At 37.1% G+C, this 21464-nt stretch overlaps 1 protein-coding gene and 1 pseudogene across 2 annotated transcripts; both read right to left on the minus strand.

Annotated features, from left to right (window-relative positions):
* Positions 1 to 961: 961 nt before the first annotated feature.
* Positions 962 to 14636, minus strand: LOC103697437 (probable UDP-N-acetylglucosamine--peptide N-acetylglucosaminyltransferase SEC). 2 transcript variants are annotated; one of them, XR_005507739.1, is made up of 26 exons: positions 14481 to 14636; positions 14338 to 14394; positions 13736 to 13853; positions 9602 to 9664; positions 9431 to 9509; positions 8852 to 8961; positions 8698 to 8751; positions 8547 to 8614; positions 8356 to 8458; positions 7984 to 8186; positions 7746 to 7842; positions 6019 to 6090; positions 5850 to 5926; positions 5650 to 5766; positions 5491 to 5575; positions 5239 to 5406; positions 3847 to 3957; positions 3661 to 3747; positions 3451 to 3578; positions 3203 to 3285; positions 2988 to 3093; positions 2747 to 2893; positions 2523 to 2643; positions 2056 to 2364; positions 1756 to 1908; positions 962 to 1643 (listed from the first exon to the last, which is right to left on the minus strand). XR_005507739.1 is itself a non-coding variant. In XM_039117743.1 (24 exons), the coding sequence occupies exons 5-24, from the start codon at positions 9504 to 9506 to the stop codon at positions 2251 to 2253; spliced, it is 2127 nt and encodes a 708-aa protein (XP_038973671.1). In that variant the 5' UTR covers positions 9507 to 9509; positions 9602 to 9664; positions 13736 to 13853; positions 14338 to 14394; positions 14481 to 14636; the 3' UTR covers positions 1912 to 2250. The 2 variants fall into 2 exon arrangements, 1 of the variants encoding a protein (XP_038973671.1); XM_039117743.1 differs by lacking the exons at positions 962 to 1643; positions 1756 to 1908 and having other exon boundaries at positions 1912 to 2364.
* Positions 14637 to 15374: 738 nt separating this feature from the next.
* On the minus strand, positions 15375 to 16508 carry LOC120105377 (annotated as a pseudogene).
* Positions 16509 to 21464: the final 4956 nt, after the last annotated feature.

Below are 21464 nucleotides of genomic sequence, written 5' to 3' on the forward strand. Positions count from 1 at the left end.
GAAAAAAGTTAAGTAATCTTTACACTCATTACTAGTTTTCGAATTATTAATTATTTTATTATGAAAAAACAATTGTATGTTTTTTGTTAAAAAAAATTGAGAATCAAGCATATGCAAATCATGTATTGCAATGAAAAAATTAGTTTCATAAATCATTTATTTATGAAATATGAATTCTATATTTATAAAATTTGCTTTTTTGTTATGAAAATATTGATTCCATGATTATTTCAATGTTAATAATTTATTTATAGACTATGAACTCTATAAAGCCATTTATTTTTAAATTTATTTATTTATGATATAAGAATATATATTTTAAGAAAATAAGATTTAAGAAATATTGCTGCAAGCTCTCAGATAGCTATGTATACCCCCGTTGGCAGGCTATAATAACTTGGCATATGACCCTCACTAATGGATTCTAGTAGTTAGTATACGACCCTTGCTGATGGGTTATACTACCTTGGCTTACAGCCCTCATTAGCGGGTTATAATAGTTGGCATGTATTGATTACGATCCTCTTATGGGTATAGGATGATCTTAGCATTTAATCTGAGAAAATTATTAGAAATTACGATGTGAAAAAATGACAAATAATTTATAATTTTATTTAGCATATCTGCTTGTTAGTTTACTGCTAAAATTTATCTTTTTTATTAATTATTTAATTTCGGTATATTTTAGCAAAAAAAATTGAAAAATCTAATTTATCCCCTCTTAGGCTACACAGCCAGACAACACATCCCATCTCTAGATTGCCGAGAAGGTGTACCATTGCTCAATGCTTAGTCACCCCCATCCACACTCCAATTTAGATGAAATTCGTATTCTTTTCATTTATTTAATTATTGGTAGAAGGCAAAAGCCAACTACGTTTCACCTCCATGTTTTTGTACAAACTTGAACAGATGAAGCCAAAGATGACCAAAGGCAAGACAGAAGCCTTTTACTGGTCGACATTTTAGCCTTTCCCGGCTCATGATGTCAGGAGTTGGCTCTTGAACCCGCCACCAACCTTCAATTGGGTTTTGACTCGCTGGGAAGCAGACTGTCGTTTTATCTGATCCTCTCCAAGGTAGGACAACGAGCCTAACACTACTGGAATCTAATCATCCATAATATCAGCTTCCGTTCCTCATTTGCCCATTACCATCTTTGGTTGTTTTCCATTGTTTCCCCGTTGTCCCAGGCTTGCTGGATCACTAATAATAAACAATTTAAAGGATTCCACAGGACCACTCCCCCGGTCTGACGTGGAGATATTCTAGGACCATCCAGAGCTATAGGAATAAAAGAATGAAATAAAGTCCCAGCGCTGCAAAAACTCCAAAACGGCAATCTCCAGACCAGCAACAAACGTAATGCTGCTTAGATCCTGGCAGTGCAAACTTAGTACTCTGTACATTCTTGAAGCACCGGCCAGCATAGTTTGCATTCCTCTACCATAAACTGCGAGTGGCCAAAAGACAGGCTCAACGCTCAGATGACCAGACACCCATCAACGTGCCAGTTTGCTAGCAGGATCCAGAGTTTATACAAATTTTGCCTCGCTGAGTCGCAGAACATTTTCTTCCCTGCTTTGATGCAATTCTGACAACCTTCCATCAATCGTTTGGCATTCAGATCTACAGTAAACCACCTACACCAAAAAGAATGCCGAGACCCGATCCCGTAATTTCAAAATCAATAGTGAAAAAGCTTTAACTGGCACAAATTGCTTGCAAAATTATTTAATGCTTGTATCATAAAACCTCTTCTTAATGTGTGAACCACCATGTCAGCGCTTAAAATATTTTAGCCGGCGATGCAACTATAGTCACGGAGAACTTTCACAAACGAGATTGCCCACCAGAGCCGAAACACATTAACATGCTCACCCAGAAATTACCAAATCAGCCAATTATCTGTTAACAGCAACAGCAGACTCATAAATAACATTTCCAAAACCTCAAATGCCAGGCATTTCTCATGCCAGATACAATACTGATCTCATAATAACTGGAATTTAGTACTACACTATATAAGAGTTGATACAAGGAGTTTGATCTTACCTTTACCAATATTATATATACCTAGATCATATCCTGGCACAGACAGCATGGAATTTCTATTCAATAGAGACCTCTGTCTCCTACCAAACCAGGGCTTATCAAATACAGCCCCGTGCATCATTTGGACAACCAACCATAACACCATTTTCCTATGGTATGTTGCAACTCTAGCTTTATTTACAAAGCCTCCTTCCCCTATCTATCATATGGGAAATCATTATCATTCTCCGTCACTTTAAAGGGATGTGGATGTTGACCAGAGCAATGCAAATTCCACATTTTAAAGTACGCTCTCTCCAGATTCCGAACCTGAAATATCATCAGCACCATGTTAACTCATCAAAACAGGTTGAAGAAAGTCATGCAAGGGGAGGTGCACCTTGTAGCAAAATAATTTTCACGAATGTTTGAGCTGTAATGGAAACTATATTCGAGGCCACTGCCACTCATCTAGAATAAGAACTTACCCATCTTCTGGTGTCAAACAAAGGGCAGGTCATCCGAGCTTCCTTTAATTTATTGGTTAGTGCTTCAAGCTTTAAAGGATTCTGTGCCAAAGCAACTGCCTTGTCTTCATACTCTTTCATGCTATAAACAATAGAAACAGCATAAAAAATGCAATTCGATTTCCATCTTAATAGTGAATTCATAAATCTTTTTAAAAGCCAGAAAGCTAGCTAGTTACAATTACCTGCTTACAATCATCTCTTCTCCAACTCCAGTGGCCAGACACAGTGAACCAGCCACCCTAGTGGCCATTTTTTCTAGGGGTAGTGTTATCATTGGCAAACCAGCCCATAATATATCTGTGCCTGTTGTGTGCGCATTACACAGAGGCCTGGCAACATAAATCCACATCACCAGAATGCATAAATTCAATGTGAATGTGTGCATATATAAAAGGAATTTATATTGCAGCAGATCAAGCTTACGTATCAAGAAAAAGATCAGCTAAAGCACTGCGACTGATGTGTTCGTTCTTCATAGCCACATCTGTGAATATGATCTGATCTGGTTTCACTCCTTTTGCAACAGCATCTGCAGATGCCAGTATGTAGGTTATCTTTGTCATATGCAAAACCCACATATACTGAATCCAGTGCATCCATGGAGCATCCAATAAAGACAACTTGCAACATCTACTTACATGCTCGCAGTCTCATCTCACCAGCTGCTGGAAATCTTAGCAGCCACAGTGCACTGTTAGGAACACGTTTGAGAATGTTGCACCTGAAAATGGAAAAATGGATCAGCAAGAATAAGAGAGAGATTTATCTGATGCTTATGTTCAAATATGCAGGAACTGTTGGTGATGTATGGATAAACAAATATATCGGTGCATCAAGTAATTTTGTATAATATGATGTGCCTCAGGCATTAATAAAAGAGTATTACCAAGTATTAAATATTTCAGGGTCCATCTTGTACAGCTGATTAAAGCATGCAAAGATAAATTTATATTCTGGCAGTCCATAATCTGATCGTCTATGTTGACAGGCTGGATCCAGAACATTACGATTTTTCTGATAAACATGCACAAACACAATATAAGGACAACTTCCATAAACAAGCGAGTGTAACACCTTAAACCATAATCCAGAGTACCTGCTTATAATCATTCACGAAGTAACAATGGGGCAGATGCACAAGCTTTTCTGAATAGATATGTGAGAAACGTGTAGGAGAAACAAACTGCAAAGAAGAAGAACAGTAATAAAACCATTGTGAAAGCAAGAACTTCAGGAGCTGACAGGGTAGAAAACACAGAAAAAGAGATTCATTTTGTCAAACCTCATCAGTAACCAAGTAGTCAATGTATGTTGCGCCTGTGGTTCCTGGGAACCCCATGTAAGAAACCTGGATTGGTGCTGGCTGCATGGCAAAAATTTCATTTCTTGCACCCTGTGAAATGTCAAAAAAGAAATGATTTAAAAAATGTAATCAAAGTAATCTACACGGCAAAACTGGTTAAGTTTTGAAAATATTCGCCGGACATCGGTCGATAAAGCCAAGGCCTTGGAAGCCCTTTTAGCTATTATTTAACAGTCATGTCCCGGCATAATTACAACTGACATGCTAACGGAGCTTAATATTGAGGCTGAGAAGTGCGCCAAACTAATTAGCATGACTGAATCAACCTCAAAGACATTACTGGCAGTCATAATATAAATTTTACCATCCTAAGCAAAAATTATCATAATGAGAGAAATCAATTCATCTTTTCCTGGCCAATCCATTAGACTCTAGTATTTTGCATTATTTCACAACTGTCATATGCCTGTCATCAGAATGAAAACCAAGAAGCCTAAACATATATATCATGTCTTCCCTTTCTGTTCAGGTACAGCTTTCTGGATTCTTTTATACCAATCCAAAGCCAGGTCATCTGCAATTGAACCATATGCACTGCTTTCCCTTCTCACTAAACCATGACCAACAAGCCTGTTGTTACCCATTAATCAAACTGCTATCTCACAAGATATGCCTGGTGGTTTCCTCAGAAAGTCAGTTCATGAATTTGTGGTACATTGCATGAGGTGACCAAACGAGCCTCACGCAAACTAGAAGATGGCTTTTGTTGCCTGATTGCAGCAAGCTTACTGCTGCACCTGTTCCAGAGCACAATTCTGCACCTTGTTATTTAAAAATGTCTAGGTTAAACATCAGAAACCTTAGGCATTAAATTTTGCAATTTGTGCACTTCTTTGGCATAGCACAATCTCATATGACATGCATAATCTCCACAAGAGGAACAGAATATGGTAGCACAAGAAGAAGACAATAATCAGTTATATTACTTGGGATTAAAGGACACACAAATTAGACTTATATCCAATAAGAAAATTTTACATGTTACCCATCTCTGATAGAATTCAATTAGAAGGCCTTGAGAGAGCAAAAAGAAAAAGAATTACATGGTTCAATAAGAAAATCCTACATGTTATCCCCATCTTTGTGAGAATTTGATTCATATGACTTTAAGCATAGGTAAAGTTGAAAGCCAGAAGTGTTACCTACACTGCTTGCATGATTAAGGATGCCACTTATAGACAGAATTATCTATGAGATAATTATAGGTATAATGACATATGCATCAAATATACATGGTTACCTTACAAAATTATAGAGGTATGTAACTGAGCAATTAAAGAATTTTTTTTTTTTGAATAAATCAGCAAATACCTTAGTGTAACCATTGAGGTTGATCAAGATGTGTATCTTATCCTCATTGATCATTCTGGCAATCATATCAGATGACATGGCAGACACATCGATGAAATGTTCAGCTTCAGACTGGATTCGCTGCCTCCACTCACTGCCATCATTTTGACTCAAGGCATAACAAAAGACCTGTAATTTTAACTAATATAAATATCCAGAGAAATTATAAGGTATCAAAAGACAACCTGAAAGAAAAAAGTGAGCTGAAGGAACCTCAACATTTTCTCGGTTATGCATTCCAAATACAGAGCCCATAAGATGTGAAAGAGGATGGTTACCAAAGTCGCTACTTACATATCTGCGAACATGCAAACCTTGTAAGTTAATCAAGTAACAGGTGGTTTATCATGTAGAAAATGGTAATATACTTACCCCACCCTGAGTCGCCCACATCTACCTTCACTCTTCACAGGTATCCGAGGGGGATGAGCAAATGGAGGAAGCCCATAACGAGAAGCAATCAAAGAGCAATGAGCTGCGTATTTTCGGCTGAGACAGTGACAAGCAATCAGCATACAGCTTCATTTTTTTAATAAATGAACAAGCTGGCAAAAGAAAAGAGCCTGTGTCACCTAATTTCCAGTGCAAGCATGGGATCAATTGGATATGCAATAGCATGAAATGGTTGCACACTTGGAAGAACTGACATCTGATAAGAAAGAATAGGTGGATGACTAACCAAATCCTGTCCAAATGAAAAACATGAAAATACAATTAACAATCAGTTTAATGGTTGAAGACCTTTATCTGCCTTCTAATGATTCCTTCAACTTCAACAAACTTGCTCTCCCGGTTATCCCAATCACAGACACACTGCACAAATAAATCCAAGGAAAACATTAGATTAAAAATTTTACATAAAAAGAGTAGGTAGGGTAAGGTCGAGCTTAGGATCAGAAATGCTCAACGATAAAAAGCCATGATGCTCACTTCAATTGGGAGCAGGTTACACTAGCTAATTGTACTACACACATGATTAACAGCCATTAAATGCATTGGCATGAGCCTTGGTATCCAAAATTCAGCTTTTATTTTTATTCAGTGTACTCTAAATCAGCAAACTTATCAAAAATGACATTCACTTTTTAACATGAGGGAATGAAAATGGAAATGCACACCCAAATGCAGCAAAAAAAAAACAAACGAACATAAATGAGACTTTAAACTAAACTCTGCAACCATAGTACCAAAGGGTACCTAGCCAAACCATACCAACACTTGGTACACAAATGCATACCCTTTCTGTTTTTTCAGTTTTAATTTTTAATATTATTTTAAGATTTATGGATTTTTAAATTACGGTTTTAAGAGTGTTTTAATGAAATTTTATTTCATATTGGTCCTAAGAGACCATACAATTGCTTAATGGATGAAATTGTAATCATTAAACATAAATTTGTACCTTGAAAGCAAATGCATATCATTGTATGCCCTAGTTTTCATTATTTACATCTTTCTTCCAACTATTACCTTCTCCATGAACTCTTGCTTTTGACTTTTGTCATCCTCCCCTTACTTTCAACTCTACAATTTTTGCCTTCATTTCATTACATAGGCTGCATTATCCCAATATATAAGTGAACATGACACCCAAAGGTCTTATTATTGTCTTTCTCCTAGGCTTAAGGTTGCACCTCTCTCTCTCTTTATTGTTGCTGTCCGGTTTACAATCAACATTTACTAGAGAAACATTGATCTAACGAAACAGTCCTAAGGTTTCTTAAACATTCATTTTGTTTATGCAATCATTGCTCCCATCAAGAGTTAAACTACTATAGGTGAATCCTAAAGGTTCCTAAATGACAAAAGGCTATGATTAAGGTGTGTTTTATTCTTCAACATACTAACATATAAGAGATTGTTGTCTCCGATCACTATTCATTGAAAGTGTTTTTATTTGTTGATGGTTCAATTAAGCAATTCACGGTACAATCAATAGTGAATTGTTTTACTTAAGGGCATGGCATAGGTTATCGAAAAAGGTTATTAATGGTGGGCAAGATTTTTTTTGCAAATATTAAATATTGTGGTTGTGTATTCATAGTTTCTCTTTTAAATTTTTAAAGCAAGATTTTAGGGCAAGAATTTTAAATTTTTATTCCGAACCTAATCTTGCAGTAGAATATACAAGTTTTCCTCACCAAACCTGTCCTTCCTTTCAAAATTTTGAAGAAAAGAGAGACAAATGGCATCCTAGGGCCTTGTCTCTTTTTAGTCGAGGAATGGTTTAAACCAACCCAAACCATGCCGAACCGAGCGGAACTGAGAGGCCAAACCATCCCAGGGCCTTGTCTCTTTTTAGTCGAGGAATGGTTCAAGCCAGTTCGCACCAATTCCTAAACTAAGAGGCTAAACCGACCCGATTCCACACTGATTCAGGTCGGTAGTCCCAAACCGAATGTTTGGGTCGGTTTCACAAACCATGCTTTAAACTGTGCTCCAAACAAATTGAGACCTAGTGATGTTACCTGTAAGGTGTGAAGAAGATTACAAGTCGCCTCTGGAAAATCTGGACGTAGAAGTAGTGCCTGTTTATAACTCTTTATAGCTACTTCTACATGTCCGCTGCAGATAATGGCATTCGATAAAAAGGATGAAATAAATAATTATGCATCAAATACAGCAGTATCTCCAATACTGCAATATCTCAAACAGCCTAAAGCAGAAGTGGGAAACTGGAAAAAAAAAGACAAAAAAACAGAGTACCTATCCTTGTAAGCTGAAGCTAAATTTGCATGAGCTTCAGCCATATTTGGCCTGATTGTGACAGCCCGTATATAATCCTGAATGGCCTCACTAACTCTTCCAATCTCCTTGAAAGTGTTCCCCCTGTTGATCAGCCCATCAGCTGCCATAGGATCTATACGGAGAACTTCATTGTAACAAGCTATAGCATCGGCATAATTTCCCTGTCATATAAAGATAGGCATACTGTAAAACACCAGCAATTCAACAAGAAATTAATAACAAAACTGCCAATAGGGAATAGTTAAGTTGATATAACATAGCATCCTGCACTTAAATAACCAAGTAAAAAGTCACTGGATGAATGGAGTTAAAGTTAGTAGTGATGAAAACCTGTTGTTTATATATTACTGCTAAATTACTGAAAGGAGCAGATAAACCAGTTGTTACAGCTAACGTTGCCTTGTAGAATGAAGCAGCTGTACCTATCATGTTCCTGCACATCCATATCTGAATTTTAGTAAACTACCCAAAGAACCGAGGTCATACCTTTCTCATTCAAACATCATTACCAAAAAGCTCACCATTCCATGTATATATTTCCAAGATTTGTAAGAGCCTGTGGGTGGTTCGGTTGGAGTTGAAGGCATGACTTCACAAGGAAAAGAGATACGGTCAGATAAGAAGCAGAATACAACTAAGCACTTGTGACACACAGCAGTGTAATAAACTCACCTGATAACAATTAATAGCCTCTTCCACTCGACGAGCATCTTTCAGAGAGTTTCCCTTTAAGACACGCAAAAATTAGGTCAACCAAATCATATTAGTTTATAGGATAACAATCTAAATACATATTTGGGTGAGATTGTATGCATGAGCAATCTACCAGATTATTGAATGCCTCCACAAACCGTGGATCACAAGTTATGGCCCGAGTGTAGTGAAGGATCGCCAAATCCAGCTGGCCTTGTTCATAGTATGTACTAGCAAGATTTGCTGCATCAAAGACCCATTACTCGTCTTGTTAAGATGCATAGCTAGGTCCAGTTCAGCATATATTCAATAGCACAATATTGTTAAGCCTGATAATTGAAATTTGAGTAACTTAATTGTTGTTATGGGATATTAAAAATTAAAGTCTAAATGAAAAGATGATAAAAGTATGATTTCTCATAAAGTTTAATGAAAAAAGAGTAGCTGTGTTCTGCTCCCTTGCATGCCAGTTCAGTAAGTCCAGCTTCTTATCAAGTATTAGGCCATCTACAAGTTCACTTGTAGTTATAATCATAAAAATCTCTCACAAAAGAGAATGCTTTATACATAAAAATATGAGACATAAAATTAACTTTACAGCCTCTTGGTGAAAAGAATTACTAAAAAGAAATCATCCATCTGATTGATTGTCAGCCACTTAATGAAAAATAGAATAACATGAATTGGTTGTGCTAAAGGTTGAGGTGCTCACCATATGCCATGGCATAGTCTGGATGTACCTGAACAGCACGCTGATAGCACATTATAGCCTCTTGAGGCATGCCCATAGCCTGGGAAAAACCAAGAAATATTCATTTCTGTGGAAACCAGTCCCTAGCAACTGCAGTCACCGATGCTATTGTCAAAATTCATGAAGGCTTACCTTGTAGACATTCCCTTGATTCAGATAGGCATCAGCAAAAGATGGCTTGAGTTTAACAGCTTCCTGGAAAGTCAAGATCCACAACAGTATGTTGTAATGCAGCTGTTAAATGACCATTTTATAATGGCAATGGGCTTTTGTAAGAACCCATGGACCTAACAAACCATTGATATAAGGGAATTCCAAGGGCAACCATTCAATAATGTTGGGAACACCAAAATAAGTGGCCACATAAAAGACCCATAATGCAACAACACATGCAAAATTGTCGATAATGGTTGAAGCACTAACAGTTGATAATGTTGATGGTACACATCAAAAACCAAGGATCTAGTTTTGCCTTCTCCATCATCATGATGTTGCTCGATCAACCATAAGGAACATTATGCTAGGAAGAGAGGGCATAGGAGAACAGGCCAGCACTGAGAGAGATCTGATACTTTGTACATAATGAATAGCAAACATTATTGAAGACAAAAACCAAGGTTTTTTTTTTAAGCAACAGTATATACAATGATAAGAACAGGTAAATAAAGCAAGAAGTGAAAACAGAGTTTAAAAAAAAGGATTAATAGCTTATTACATCTTAGCAGAGAGTTAAGGCCAAAGAAACATATGTAACACAAAATGGTTCCGAGAGAGAGAGAGATTCTCCTAAGGAAACAGGACATAAAAAGATCAGGCCAGCACTACGATCTGATACCTCGCACATAATGAATAGTAAATGATATTCAAGAGCCAAAAACCATGATATTTGTAAAGCAACGGTATCAATGATTACAAGAATAGTTAAATAAAGCCAGAAAATGAAGACAGCATAAAAAAAAGGACTAACTGATGACTGGCAAGAGAGAGGGGGGGAGGGGGGAGAGAGTGTGTTAAGGCCAAAGAAACATACATAACTGCTGCCTGAGAGTCTATCTTATTTTCTACAGTAATATGAAGACCTGATATTATTGCCAGTAACCTGGTTCTTTACTTCAAAACTAAACCAACATAGAAATTATCACACAAACTTCGCCAATTTGCTGCAGTTTATACAGTTCAAAAAGCCATCTGAAGTACTATCTGTATTAAATAGTTCATTGAAGCTAACTACCTGAAATACAGAACATAGTTTAATGTTGTAGCAGGTATTAGATCCCATTTGGCATTGGTTCTTGAGAGCCAAAAAGCTCTTTTCGTGATTTTGAGATGGTTGGTAAAATTTTGACACAGTTTTCTACTTTTTTCCAAAAGCTGAAAAAATATCTATACGGAAAAAGCTCCAATTTGAAGCTTTTGGGCAAGGGTGGCAATCGGATCGGGTTGAATATAGGGTAGGTTCAAAAATCTATCAAGCTGAACCCAACATGTTTATTAAAACAGGTAAAAAATCCAGACTTGAATCGCCGAACCTGTCCAATTTATTGAACATATAACCCAACATGGCTTACAACAGGTTGAATCAAGTTAAAAGAGCTACACAGGTTAAGCACTACACCTCTACTTTTGGGCAAAACCTCTACTTGAGAGGCATCAGGAACCTATTTTCATTATAATGAAAATTCTGTAGAGATGAAAACACCCATGATAATATAAAAATAAACAATGACAATATAATATTATTTTAATGTAATGCGATATAATAATATTATTACATCATATTACATGATTACATATATAATATAATCATTATTAATATTATATTGTATTATTACTATTTAAATATATCAATTTATATTATAATATTGTTTTATAACAATCATATTAAAATAAAAAAATATTATTATCTTATAACAATATTTTATTATAATAATAATATAATATAATCATATTATATATTTATATTATTATTATTTATTATAAATATCAAAATAAATAATATACAAATTAAGGATACTTCATAATAATAGTTTTGATAGTATAAACAGTTAGATAATTCAAGAGACTATGCGACGCCCTTATCGTCATTTCTTGATACTAAAAGCACTTTTTTAATTTAGTTATCAAATGGATGTTAAAAGTTTCATTGTACTTTAGAATGCAATTACCAAACAACAAACAGCTTTTTATTAAGAATTCTACTAGCAAAAAACTTTACTATCCAAAACTTTACATATAAACAGTTCTGCTGCCTAATTGAGTACAGCAGTGACTAGTGACAAGTATTCCCACATTCACTTAAGAGTGAATGAGTGGGGATTGCAATATTTAGGATATAAAAAAGAATATGGAATGAATTTATGAAGAAGGTAGTTACACACAACCATAAGAACGAACCAAGTTAACCAAAGGACAGCAACCATCTTAAAATTATTGGAGAAATAATAGGGAGAAATAAATAGAAGATGCAGCAGTTTCTTTCACAACAAATGGGTTCTGCTCAAGCATATCTTGAACTATGAGATTTAAATAAGTTGATGGTTTTCGAAACAGCAAAATAAGACCCAAAAAATCTTGTTTGTACTCACGGGAAAGATAATCTTAATCACCAAATAGACTTGCTGATGGAAAACAACAAAACCAGATTAAAAAGGGTTCCGCGTACCTTCTATTCAGTTTTTCATGTGGGGAAGGATTGGCCAAGAGGAACATATATGCAAAATTTTGTATTATTTGCTCAAGCTGAACAACTCCATAAAGCCTCTAATAAGGTAGGAATTAGCTTTTTGGTTTTCTCGGTCAATAAGGTAGGACCTTAAAAATCCGGAGATAAAACAATCCACAATAATTTTATAGACCAGAAGCCAGAGAAAATAGTTAAGGCTTCTCGGTTATTATTATCGTAACATATCCAAAGACGAAATGACTTATCGTTGGCTTATTCAAACTTGAAGCAGTGTGAATAATCCAATAGATCTATTCACTTGACGTATTTTCACATTAAGCTTTGTTATAGTAGTAGATTTAAAACTCAATATTGTCAATGTAGGTTCTCATACTTTTTGCCCAAAAGCACTCTACTAGAATGATACTAGATGACTTTAAAATGTTTATGTGGGATAAATGATAATACAAAGTTCGCTAATTGAAAGTGATTTTAAAAACATTCAAATAACTCATTTTTATTTTCTAGATTTATTTGGAATTTCCACTTCACCATAATTATTAGCAATAAGCCATTATCCACCTTATATAGGTAGTTTGACAATATTAAACATTTTGGGTGTTCTACCATTAATGCAGTGGAATTCCCTCCTTCAAGAGTAACTCCCTACCAACGCAGCACTTCTGAGTTACTTGATGGGCATACTCAGTCATATTGATGGATATCCTATGGCCTATAAAAACTAAACTTTACATTGTTTGCAGTTGCATTCCTTGTTTTAGGTAACTCCTACCAAATGGTGCTATTGAGCTAGTCATATCGAAGGACATAGTCTTAAGCCTATACTGGCTAGATTTTACATTGTTTTGGGACTGAATACCAGGTACAGACATCTGAATATCTTGGTTATGTTTGACTCGAGAATTCTCACTAACTTTCCTACCAAGATGTTTGCATACCAGATGAGAGGTTTAGGAATTGATAGTTGTGCAATCTTAGCTCAGCCTCTCCCAGCAGCCAACCCTAGACCATAACGAGGCAAAGTCATTTTTCTGTGCACTTGTTTGCTTTGACAGAGTAGCTTGAAGGACAAAGGTCTAGGACATAATTGACTTGACTTGGATTTGTACCGAGAATTTAATTGATTTCCCACACGGTTCAAGTCAAGTTTGGTCTAATTTATGGTTGGGTCTAAATATCAAGAATCAGACCATCTCTCTAAGCCTTTTCCAATATCACCATATACCAAGCACTCTAAAAGGCAAAATCTAACTGCATGTTTATGCAGATATTAAGCATATATGCACATAAAAAATTAATCAGAGGTGAAAGCAATCAAAGACATATGAATGGAGATTTACAATTTTAATGAAAAATCATTAATTAAAGGAAATAAGAAATTGATTTACTCATTATCCCTAGATGGAAAAGAATTTTAATTCAAAGTTTATACTAAATGCAAAATCAACAATTGAAGAAAATAAGAAATCAATTTTGCACATTATCCTAGATGGAAAAAGAGTTTTAATTTCAAAGTTTATACTACATGCCAGGCAACCTATGTTGCCCGTATATGACTAAGAGAAGAAGGAGATATCATTTACCTTATAATACAAAAGGGCTCTGTTAAATCCCAGCCTCCATGAAAAGCCCAGCAAGATTGGACCAAGCAATTGCAAAATTAGGTTGTATGCGCAGGGCCTCAAGGTAGCAATTATATGCCTGCCAGACAAGAATCACTTGCATCAACCAAGCCCAGTATCGAAAATTTAAAATGCATTGGTACAACAATACATATCAAGAAACTAAAAATGCTTATAAAAAATCATTTTCTGAACAAAATTCTAGATAAAGTCTCCACATCTATAATCAATTGAGTATGGATAGTGACAACATCTATAATCACCTCTAATGAAAGATCTAGAATGCTAGGAGAAACCAAAACATAGATAATATCATTCACATTCCCAGTATTATGAGCGAAATGTTATGTTCTATCAAACAACACTTGTCAAAAGTTTCAAGCATATTCCATCAAAAGGTAAATGAAAAAGATATGAAATTGCACAGCCAATAGAATATCTAACATGGAAAAAACACAGAAAATACAAGCTTTAGGACTTCAAACTCAACCCCTGAACATAAGTGGCATACATTTGCATCAATTTAACAATGGGAACCAATAGTGAGGGTTTTTGTTGCTTACCTCTTGAACTAAACCTTGGGCCTTCATTAGATTTCCAAGGTTACTATGAGCATCAACCTAGTAATATAAAGTGAAATATTGCTAAGAACTTTGTGAAATGTAAAACAAAGCCAAGAGAGCAACAAGCAAATATTAGTATTCACCGAATGAGGATTCAGGGCAAGAGCCTGGCGACAGCACTGAACAGCCTCATTCAATCTTCCTTTCCTCGTGTAAGCACTAGCCAAATTCGACCATGCATCACAGAAATTAGGTCGAAGCTACAAAAATAAAGATGGAATGAGTTACAAAGAAACATGGTGGTAAAGTGATTCTATAACTTTCCAATTTCTCAATATCTTCAAAAACAAGAAAGAAGAAACCAATTCCAAACTGATTTCCATATAGAACTGGAAAAAGAAGCACATACTGCAAATAAATAGGTGGACGACATAATATGTATATGTACGTATATGAATATTGTGTGTTACGTATAGCTATAGGTATACGAATATGTCTATGTATATACATGTATTGTATGTATATACTGCAAATTTTGCAAATGTAAAGTAAGAGCAGGAAGATAAGGGGGAAATTTTTCAATTTTTTCTGACAATATGATAATTACTATCATGAGCTATCCCAATTCTGAACCCCCCAAAAACTTTATTGGCACTTTTTTATATCCTCCAGGCATAAGGGACTCATCTTCCCCAATCAATTGTAACCAATTAAACTTCACCGTGCCCTTTTAAAAAAAGTATAGAAGTTTCTCCAATCGATGTCCACTGAAAATGCCGATGAGTAGATGATCATAATAATAAATAATAATCAATAGGAAAATAATAAAAATTATAATAACTATATAATAATAATAAGGATATACATTATTCTAAACTAACAACCTTATTTCTTGCTGCAATTTGGTTCTGGGAAATTAGCTCTTTCCAAAGAATACTGGATATTCAATTAAATAAAAATCTCAACTGCCAATACAAAAGAAAACCGCAGCAACTGCCACTGTAGGCTGTTAAAAAAAGTATGCTGCACAGCTTCAGTAAGATAGCAAGGAGTAAACTACAGCTCTCAATGCGTTATGTAGTCGAATAATGTGCTAAACAAAATTGGTAGGCATGCTTATGCATACCTCAATACGCAAATAAATAGTGAACGAATAGCAAGATCAACATTGCCTTTCTCCTGCACGACAAAATGGATGTTATTCCCATCAACCTCATTTTACTTCTTATTCTTGTCCCTACTTATTTTTAATAAATAGCTGATCTTCTACCTTCCAAGCATTTGCCATGTTTCCATAGCACTCTGCAAAGTGTGGATCAATAGCAAGAGCTTCCTTATTCTTTGCAATGCACATGTCAAAATCGTGCAGCTGAAAACCAAGACAGGATTAGCACCATATCAGCTGAGGTAAACAAGAACAATGACAACAAAAAGAAATTTCACATATCAGACAAAATGTTATGTTTGAAACAGGGATAACTATCCTATTCTGATTAATATTTAAAAAAAAAAAAGGAAGTTAATCCAAGAAACCTGGTAGTAATTGCACCAAGGAGAAGAAGATTATCAGTCCGCCGTGGGTTCTTTCCATAAACAGCATTGCTATGCTCCAAAGCCTGTTTGTAGTTCCCAGATTATAATTCTGATGAGCGAGAGCCAGGTACATGTCCTCATCAGCTAGACCATTCAAAAATCAAAGTCACATCACTCATCGAGTTCCCAATGTCAAGAATTTTCGTTCATAGAATGTAGAAAAGACACCTTTGTCAGGGGAAAAACTCCAATTTCGACATGAATTTCAGAGCAACAAAGAATCATCCGTTTCAATTCCAACCACCACACAAAATTGGATACTTTTCCCGTGCAAGCAAGTTCCAAAAAGAAAAGCAAAGGATTCATCCACCGGAAGTACTTAAAGGAATCAAAATCGAGACAAACCTTCAAGAGGCTTGGAGGAGGCAAGAGCTTGATATCGCCCAACGCATCAAGTGGCTGCATAAGGAACGGCGGGTCCTCGAGCTCCCCGGTCCCGAACGGATCCCTATGGAACCCTAGCACCCCGGCCTGCCCGATCCGAACATCTGCGGCAGCGGAGGCGCCGGCGCCGGCGCCGCTGTCGCCGCCGGCTGCTTCTGATGCTGCCGCTCATCGCTCTGCAACGAGAGCATCATTCCTCCCCCCTAAAAAAAGCCCTAGCACCACCTTACTTGATCGATTCCCCGTCCACCGACCACCGATCAGAGATCGATCGATCGATTCCCAAACCCTCCCAAAAGGTAGAAGAAAATCGAAGGAATGGGAAGAAAAGGTTTAAGCGAGGATTCTAGACGAGGTTTAAATACCTCGGTGATCTCGGCTTTGCTCCAACTCCCCTACTCTTCTCTCGAGCGCTTCGCCGCCCGCTCTCTCGGTCTCTCTCTCTCTCTCTCTCTGTGCCACCCGAAAAATAAAAGGCCAGCTCGTCTAAAAGGGAAGGGCAATCGAATGCCGGGACGCTCCCTGATCCTGGCCGTCGATTTCCACCGCGGCTGACACCGCAACAATCTTCGTGTCGCGCGCGGGGATCGTTACGTGTGTCAACGTCGGCAGTTCATTGGTTCTAGTGGGAATTTAGCTGCCAGATCGCGAACAGGAAACAGTTTACTTAGTCACATAAGAAGTTGATTCGTTTGAGGAATTGGAAGAAGTTGTGTACGTGGCGATCAGAGGGAGGGGTATAGGTTAATAAAGCGTGTCATAGGAATTTGGGGATCTGCGCCCGAGAACCGCCTCCAATGGGTTCTGAAAATATCCGAGCCGACTGCCGAGGAAGAAATCCCAATATTAGTGGGAAAAAGATAACTTGCCGTTTTATATTTTTGTTTCGTTGTGCCCTTTTTGACCACGTGGATCGGGATGCCAATCTTCTTTACGCCTCGCAGCGTACTGGGATATTGCCATCTATTCTATCCTTTACTATTTTATTGAGATGATAATAAAAATTAGATTATAAATAAATAAGGTTATTGTTCTTGTTGGCCGCGACAGCGTAATGTTTGGATCTGATTCGTACATCATACATGAATTGGATTTTGGATATAAACATAAATAGAGCCGCAAGGGGATACAAGCAGAGTAAAGTTGGATGTGAATGGAGAAACCAAAATCTAATCCATGCATAAATCAAATCAGACAATTGAATCCAAGCTTAATCAATTTCTGATCAAGATTGGATCACCATATGATTTCTTTCCCCTGTTCATTAGACTTTCTATGTCAAAGTGGACCAAGAACGGTCTGTATACAAATCAGAATAAGTACGATCAAATTGATAAGTCTAAATAAATCATAAATTGTATAAAACAACTGGCAAGCTTACCACGAGATGGGTCTGCCAATTGCCCCGACCATTTTGGGCCAGTGACGGGATTTAATTTTTGAGTTTTTGGTCCTAAAACCCTCAAAAGTATCCAATCTTTCATGGTTACCCTTCCAAAAATACTATTTGCAAGCATGACTAGATGGGCTGAGCTAGGTTTGCTGTTGCCCAGGCTTGGCCTTCAAATCTTCAGGTTTCATCTCAAGCCTCGAGATTTTTTCCGAGTCTAGTCTAAACTAATTGGAGCGCGCAACATATTAGAGCAAGTGTGAATCAGAGTTGAAGCCTACTAAGAGCATTAAGGCTAGCATGTGTGTATGAAGTCTTGAGATGCATGTGTGTATCACAGCTTGATTTCCATTAAACTGAATAGTAATAGCCAGTTAGAGCCTGAAACAAAGCACATGTTAGGCTAGTCTAAGCTATGTGTATCAGAGCCATTAAGCATGAAGCATTGATGCCATTAAAGCAATAAGATTTGTATCAGAGCAACATGGAAATTTGTGCCAGATATTGTCCTAGGGAAAGATGTATCAGAGCATTTAGACATTAGACTAGAAAATGTTATATCAGAGCAATTATAGAATTTTGTATAAAAGTATTATTTATGAAACCTTTTTGTATCTGAAAATTAGATCAAATAATTTTGCATTTGAGCAAAGTAGTGTGTATCAAGGCAACACAAGGTGCCAAATATGTAGAATCTAATTCAGATCAGCATGTATAAGAACATAATGATGCATAATAGATCATATTATGCGGCAACTTATATGTTACGAATGAGAAAAATATCTTGGTTTGAGGTGCATGCTGAGTTTGAATTTCATGGTTTAAATTTTTGAATGTTCAGATCTTTTGTCCCCCCAAGACCATGTAGAAGTGTAAAAGCATAGACCATGATCTGCATATACTTAACTTATTCTCCCATTTTTGTCATCATTGAGTGATTAAATTACGAGTGCTGAGTTGCATTAAATAAATGTCAATAAGCTTGCATTCATTTCCAAAGACACATAACCAAAATAAGCATTCATTGATAAGAGTTCAAGATGTACATTCATGTCCAAGAGATACTAACCAAAATTATAATATGATGAATTACATTCTTTCCAATTACTACACAACCAAAATGATACCAATACATAACCAAACATCTGAAATAAAACATTCGAAGCATAAAAAAACATACTTGAAATCTAACACATCTAGATTTTAGAGCAAACACCAAGGCATAAGACCCTTATCCTCATCCAAGTTCAATCCTAAGCTAGCTGAAGAGAAAGAAATCTATTGATAAAGGCTATCCCTAGTCGAAGGTCTGGCTCTCTGGCTCCTAGTCCTACTAGATGGTCCCGACACTAGTGGGATGGCTGAGATGACTGAGGTGTGGGCTACCTAGGAGATCTAATGATGGGTGAGGACATCCTAGGGGTTTGAGGTAGACTAAGCAATAGCAAAGATAATCTCGAGCTCGCCAGCTAGCCTAAGGTTGCAACCAAAGAGGTAGTCCCTATCATGAAGGCCTCATTCAAACTCTAGGACTCCTCTCTGACATACCTGAGGCTCAACTTGATCTACCCTCTGAGACTCCCAGCCTCTGTAGCCATCTCCTAATTGTTTGAGTGTAGTGACTCATTGAGTTGCTTCATATGATCGTCCATGTTAGTCACTCTCTTGTATACGGTCGATAGTCAATATCCTAATATCAACTAAATCACACCTCAGCTCACCCATCATCCCGATAGAGTGAAAGGGCATGAGGGACAAGGGTCTACTCTACCTAAGTGTTAGAAGTATGCCCTAGAAGCGAATTTGGTTAATGCATATTTGTAATCTGGGGCATAATTTTGTAATTTGACTCTTATTGATTAATAAGATTGGGTAATTTGTTATTCCATTCATGTTTGTATTGTTGAAAACCCTAGTGGTCGCATGCGTATATTTTTTAAAAATTTTACAGCGAAAGCATAAATTAAACTATTTAATTCCTATGCATGCTAGAGATCATATCTCTACAACAAAAATAGATACAGAATTTTAAACATTTATCCTAAACAAGTATCTATGATTCTATGTCTAACATGCAATCATGCAGAATTTCAACAACCTAGTTGATTTCTAATCCTAACTTCTAATAAGATCAGATCTCATACCTTTTTTATTTTGAGGATTTTGATGATGCCTTGATCATCTTCTGTAGCCGGCACACGCGTCCAGTCTCTACGGATAGTCCACGTGAAGCTCTAGGATGATCCACAACTGCAGGTGTGTTAGCTTAAGCAGAGGTGCTGCAGTGGCTGAACTTTTCTCCTTCGAAACACTTAACTTTTGATTCTTCTTCGAGAGGATGAAGGATGGAGATGAAGGAGAAGAAAGTGAAGAGAGGAAGCTGCAAGTTTTAGAATTTTTCAGAGTCCTTAGGTCTCTCAAAAATTCCAATCTCCTTAACCCTAGGCGTGGGGGTCTTTTAATAGCCAAAAAACCCCCACACGCCTCACACCTATTTTAGCCAACTTGATTGGCTGATTAAAATCCCAAAAAATTCTAGTGAACCGGCAGCCAAGAGGGAAAGATCATGCTTCCTTTTTGTGCACTTTGAATTCCTAAAAATTAGGGATTCATAGCGCCCAAAGTTTAGCCGCACGCCAGCCTTTTTTCATGTGCCATGCAGTCCCTACAAATTAGGGATTTGATTCCAATCTTTTTAAAAAGGTTTGAGGCACCAAATTCATAGAAAAACTAGCCCCACGCCTCCTCTTTCCTCATGCCAAAAAATTGGCCAAAAATAAAGGAGGAGGCGCCATGAATTTAAGGGATAAGTCAAGGTGTCAATTTCTTTCTCTAAGAAGGAAAGCTAGGGTCCTAAAATATAGGGATTCTTCTGTTAGAAACCCACCCATGCCGCAGAAAAATTTTACAAAAATTTCAGATGCAGCAGAAGAGGCATGTGCGGGATCAACCGTTCATCGCATGAACGTTGTTTTAAAACCGTTCGTAGATAAATAAGGATTAAAAACTTTTTAAAAATATTAGAAGATCAGATCTTCACCTTATGTGGGTAGATGATCACCGCAAACTGATGATCATAGTTTTGGATGAAGGTTCGCTTGAAGCCGTTCAAGTGCCCGGCCTCTACGGGTATCCACACGAAGCAGAAAACCGATCCAAGCTTTCTATCTCCCCGGGGTGCTAGCTCCCTTGCAGAGATAACTTTGATGGCTGATCTCCTCTCTTTCTTTCAACTCTTGAATGTGCTTGAGAGGAGGAAGAAGAAGGATGAAGAATAGTAAAGGAACAAAACCCCTGCAGCCTTCTTTCTTTTCCTTGCGTTGGAAGGAGGAAGGGAGGATGAAGAGGCCACCTTTCTTTTTCTTTCTTTGCTTGCGGCTGAACCAAGGAAAGGGGAGGAGAGGGGGCCACGAATTGGAGAGAGAGAGGGCTTCAATGATGCCCTAGGTCAGCCCCCACGCCTCCTCTTAAATAGCATGTGGAGCTCCTACTTTGTAGGAGCTCCTTGATAAACTTTCAAGAGGGGCGCCGGCCCCTCTTCTTTGCCGCACCAAGCAAGGAAAAGGAGGAGGGGCGTGTGCCCCTCCTTCATGGTTAACCTAATCCTCCTTTAAGGAGGATTAGGAAGGTCACTCATGGTTAGGTCCTAATCTAATTAGGCTTGGACCAAGGGTGAACCAATTTGGGTTTAATCTAGGTAAGTCCTAATCCAATTAGAACTTAATGAACTATGACTCAATTGAACCCTTCAATCCTAATC

The sequence above is a fragment of the Phoenix dactylifera genome, unplaced genomic scaffold (assembly GCF_009389715.1).
Source record: "Phoenix dactylifera cultivar Barhee BC4 unplaced genomic scaffold, palm_55x_up_171113_PBpolish2nd_filt_p 000270F, whole genome shotgun sequence".
NCBI classification, from domain to species: domain Eukaryota; kingdom Viridiplantae; phylum Streptophyta; class Magnoliopsida; order Arecales; family Arecaceae; genus Phoenix; species Phoenix dactylifera.

Coding starts and splice junctions, on each gene's coding strand:
- LOC103697437 (XM_039117743.1), bottom strand. CDS start 9,506: ATGGGCATGCCTCAAGAGGCTATAATGTGCTATCAGCGTGCTGTTCAG. Junction 7,843..7,983: donor GCTTCAGCTTACAAGGATAG/GTACTCTGTTTT, acceptor CATTATCTGCAG/CGGACATGTAGAAGTAGCTA. Junction 5,767..5,849: donor ATGCTTGCACTGGAAATTAG/GTGACACAGGCT, acceptor TCACTGTCTCAG/CCGAAAATACGCAGCTCATT.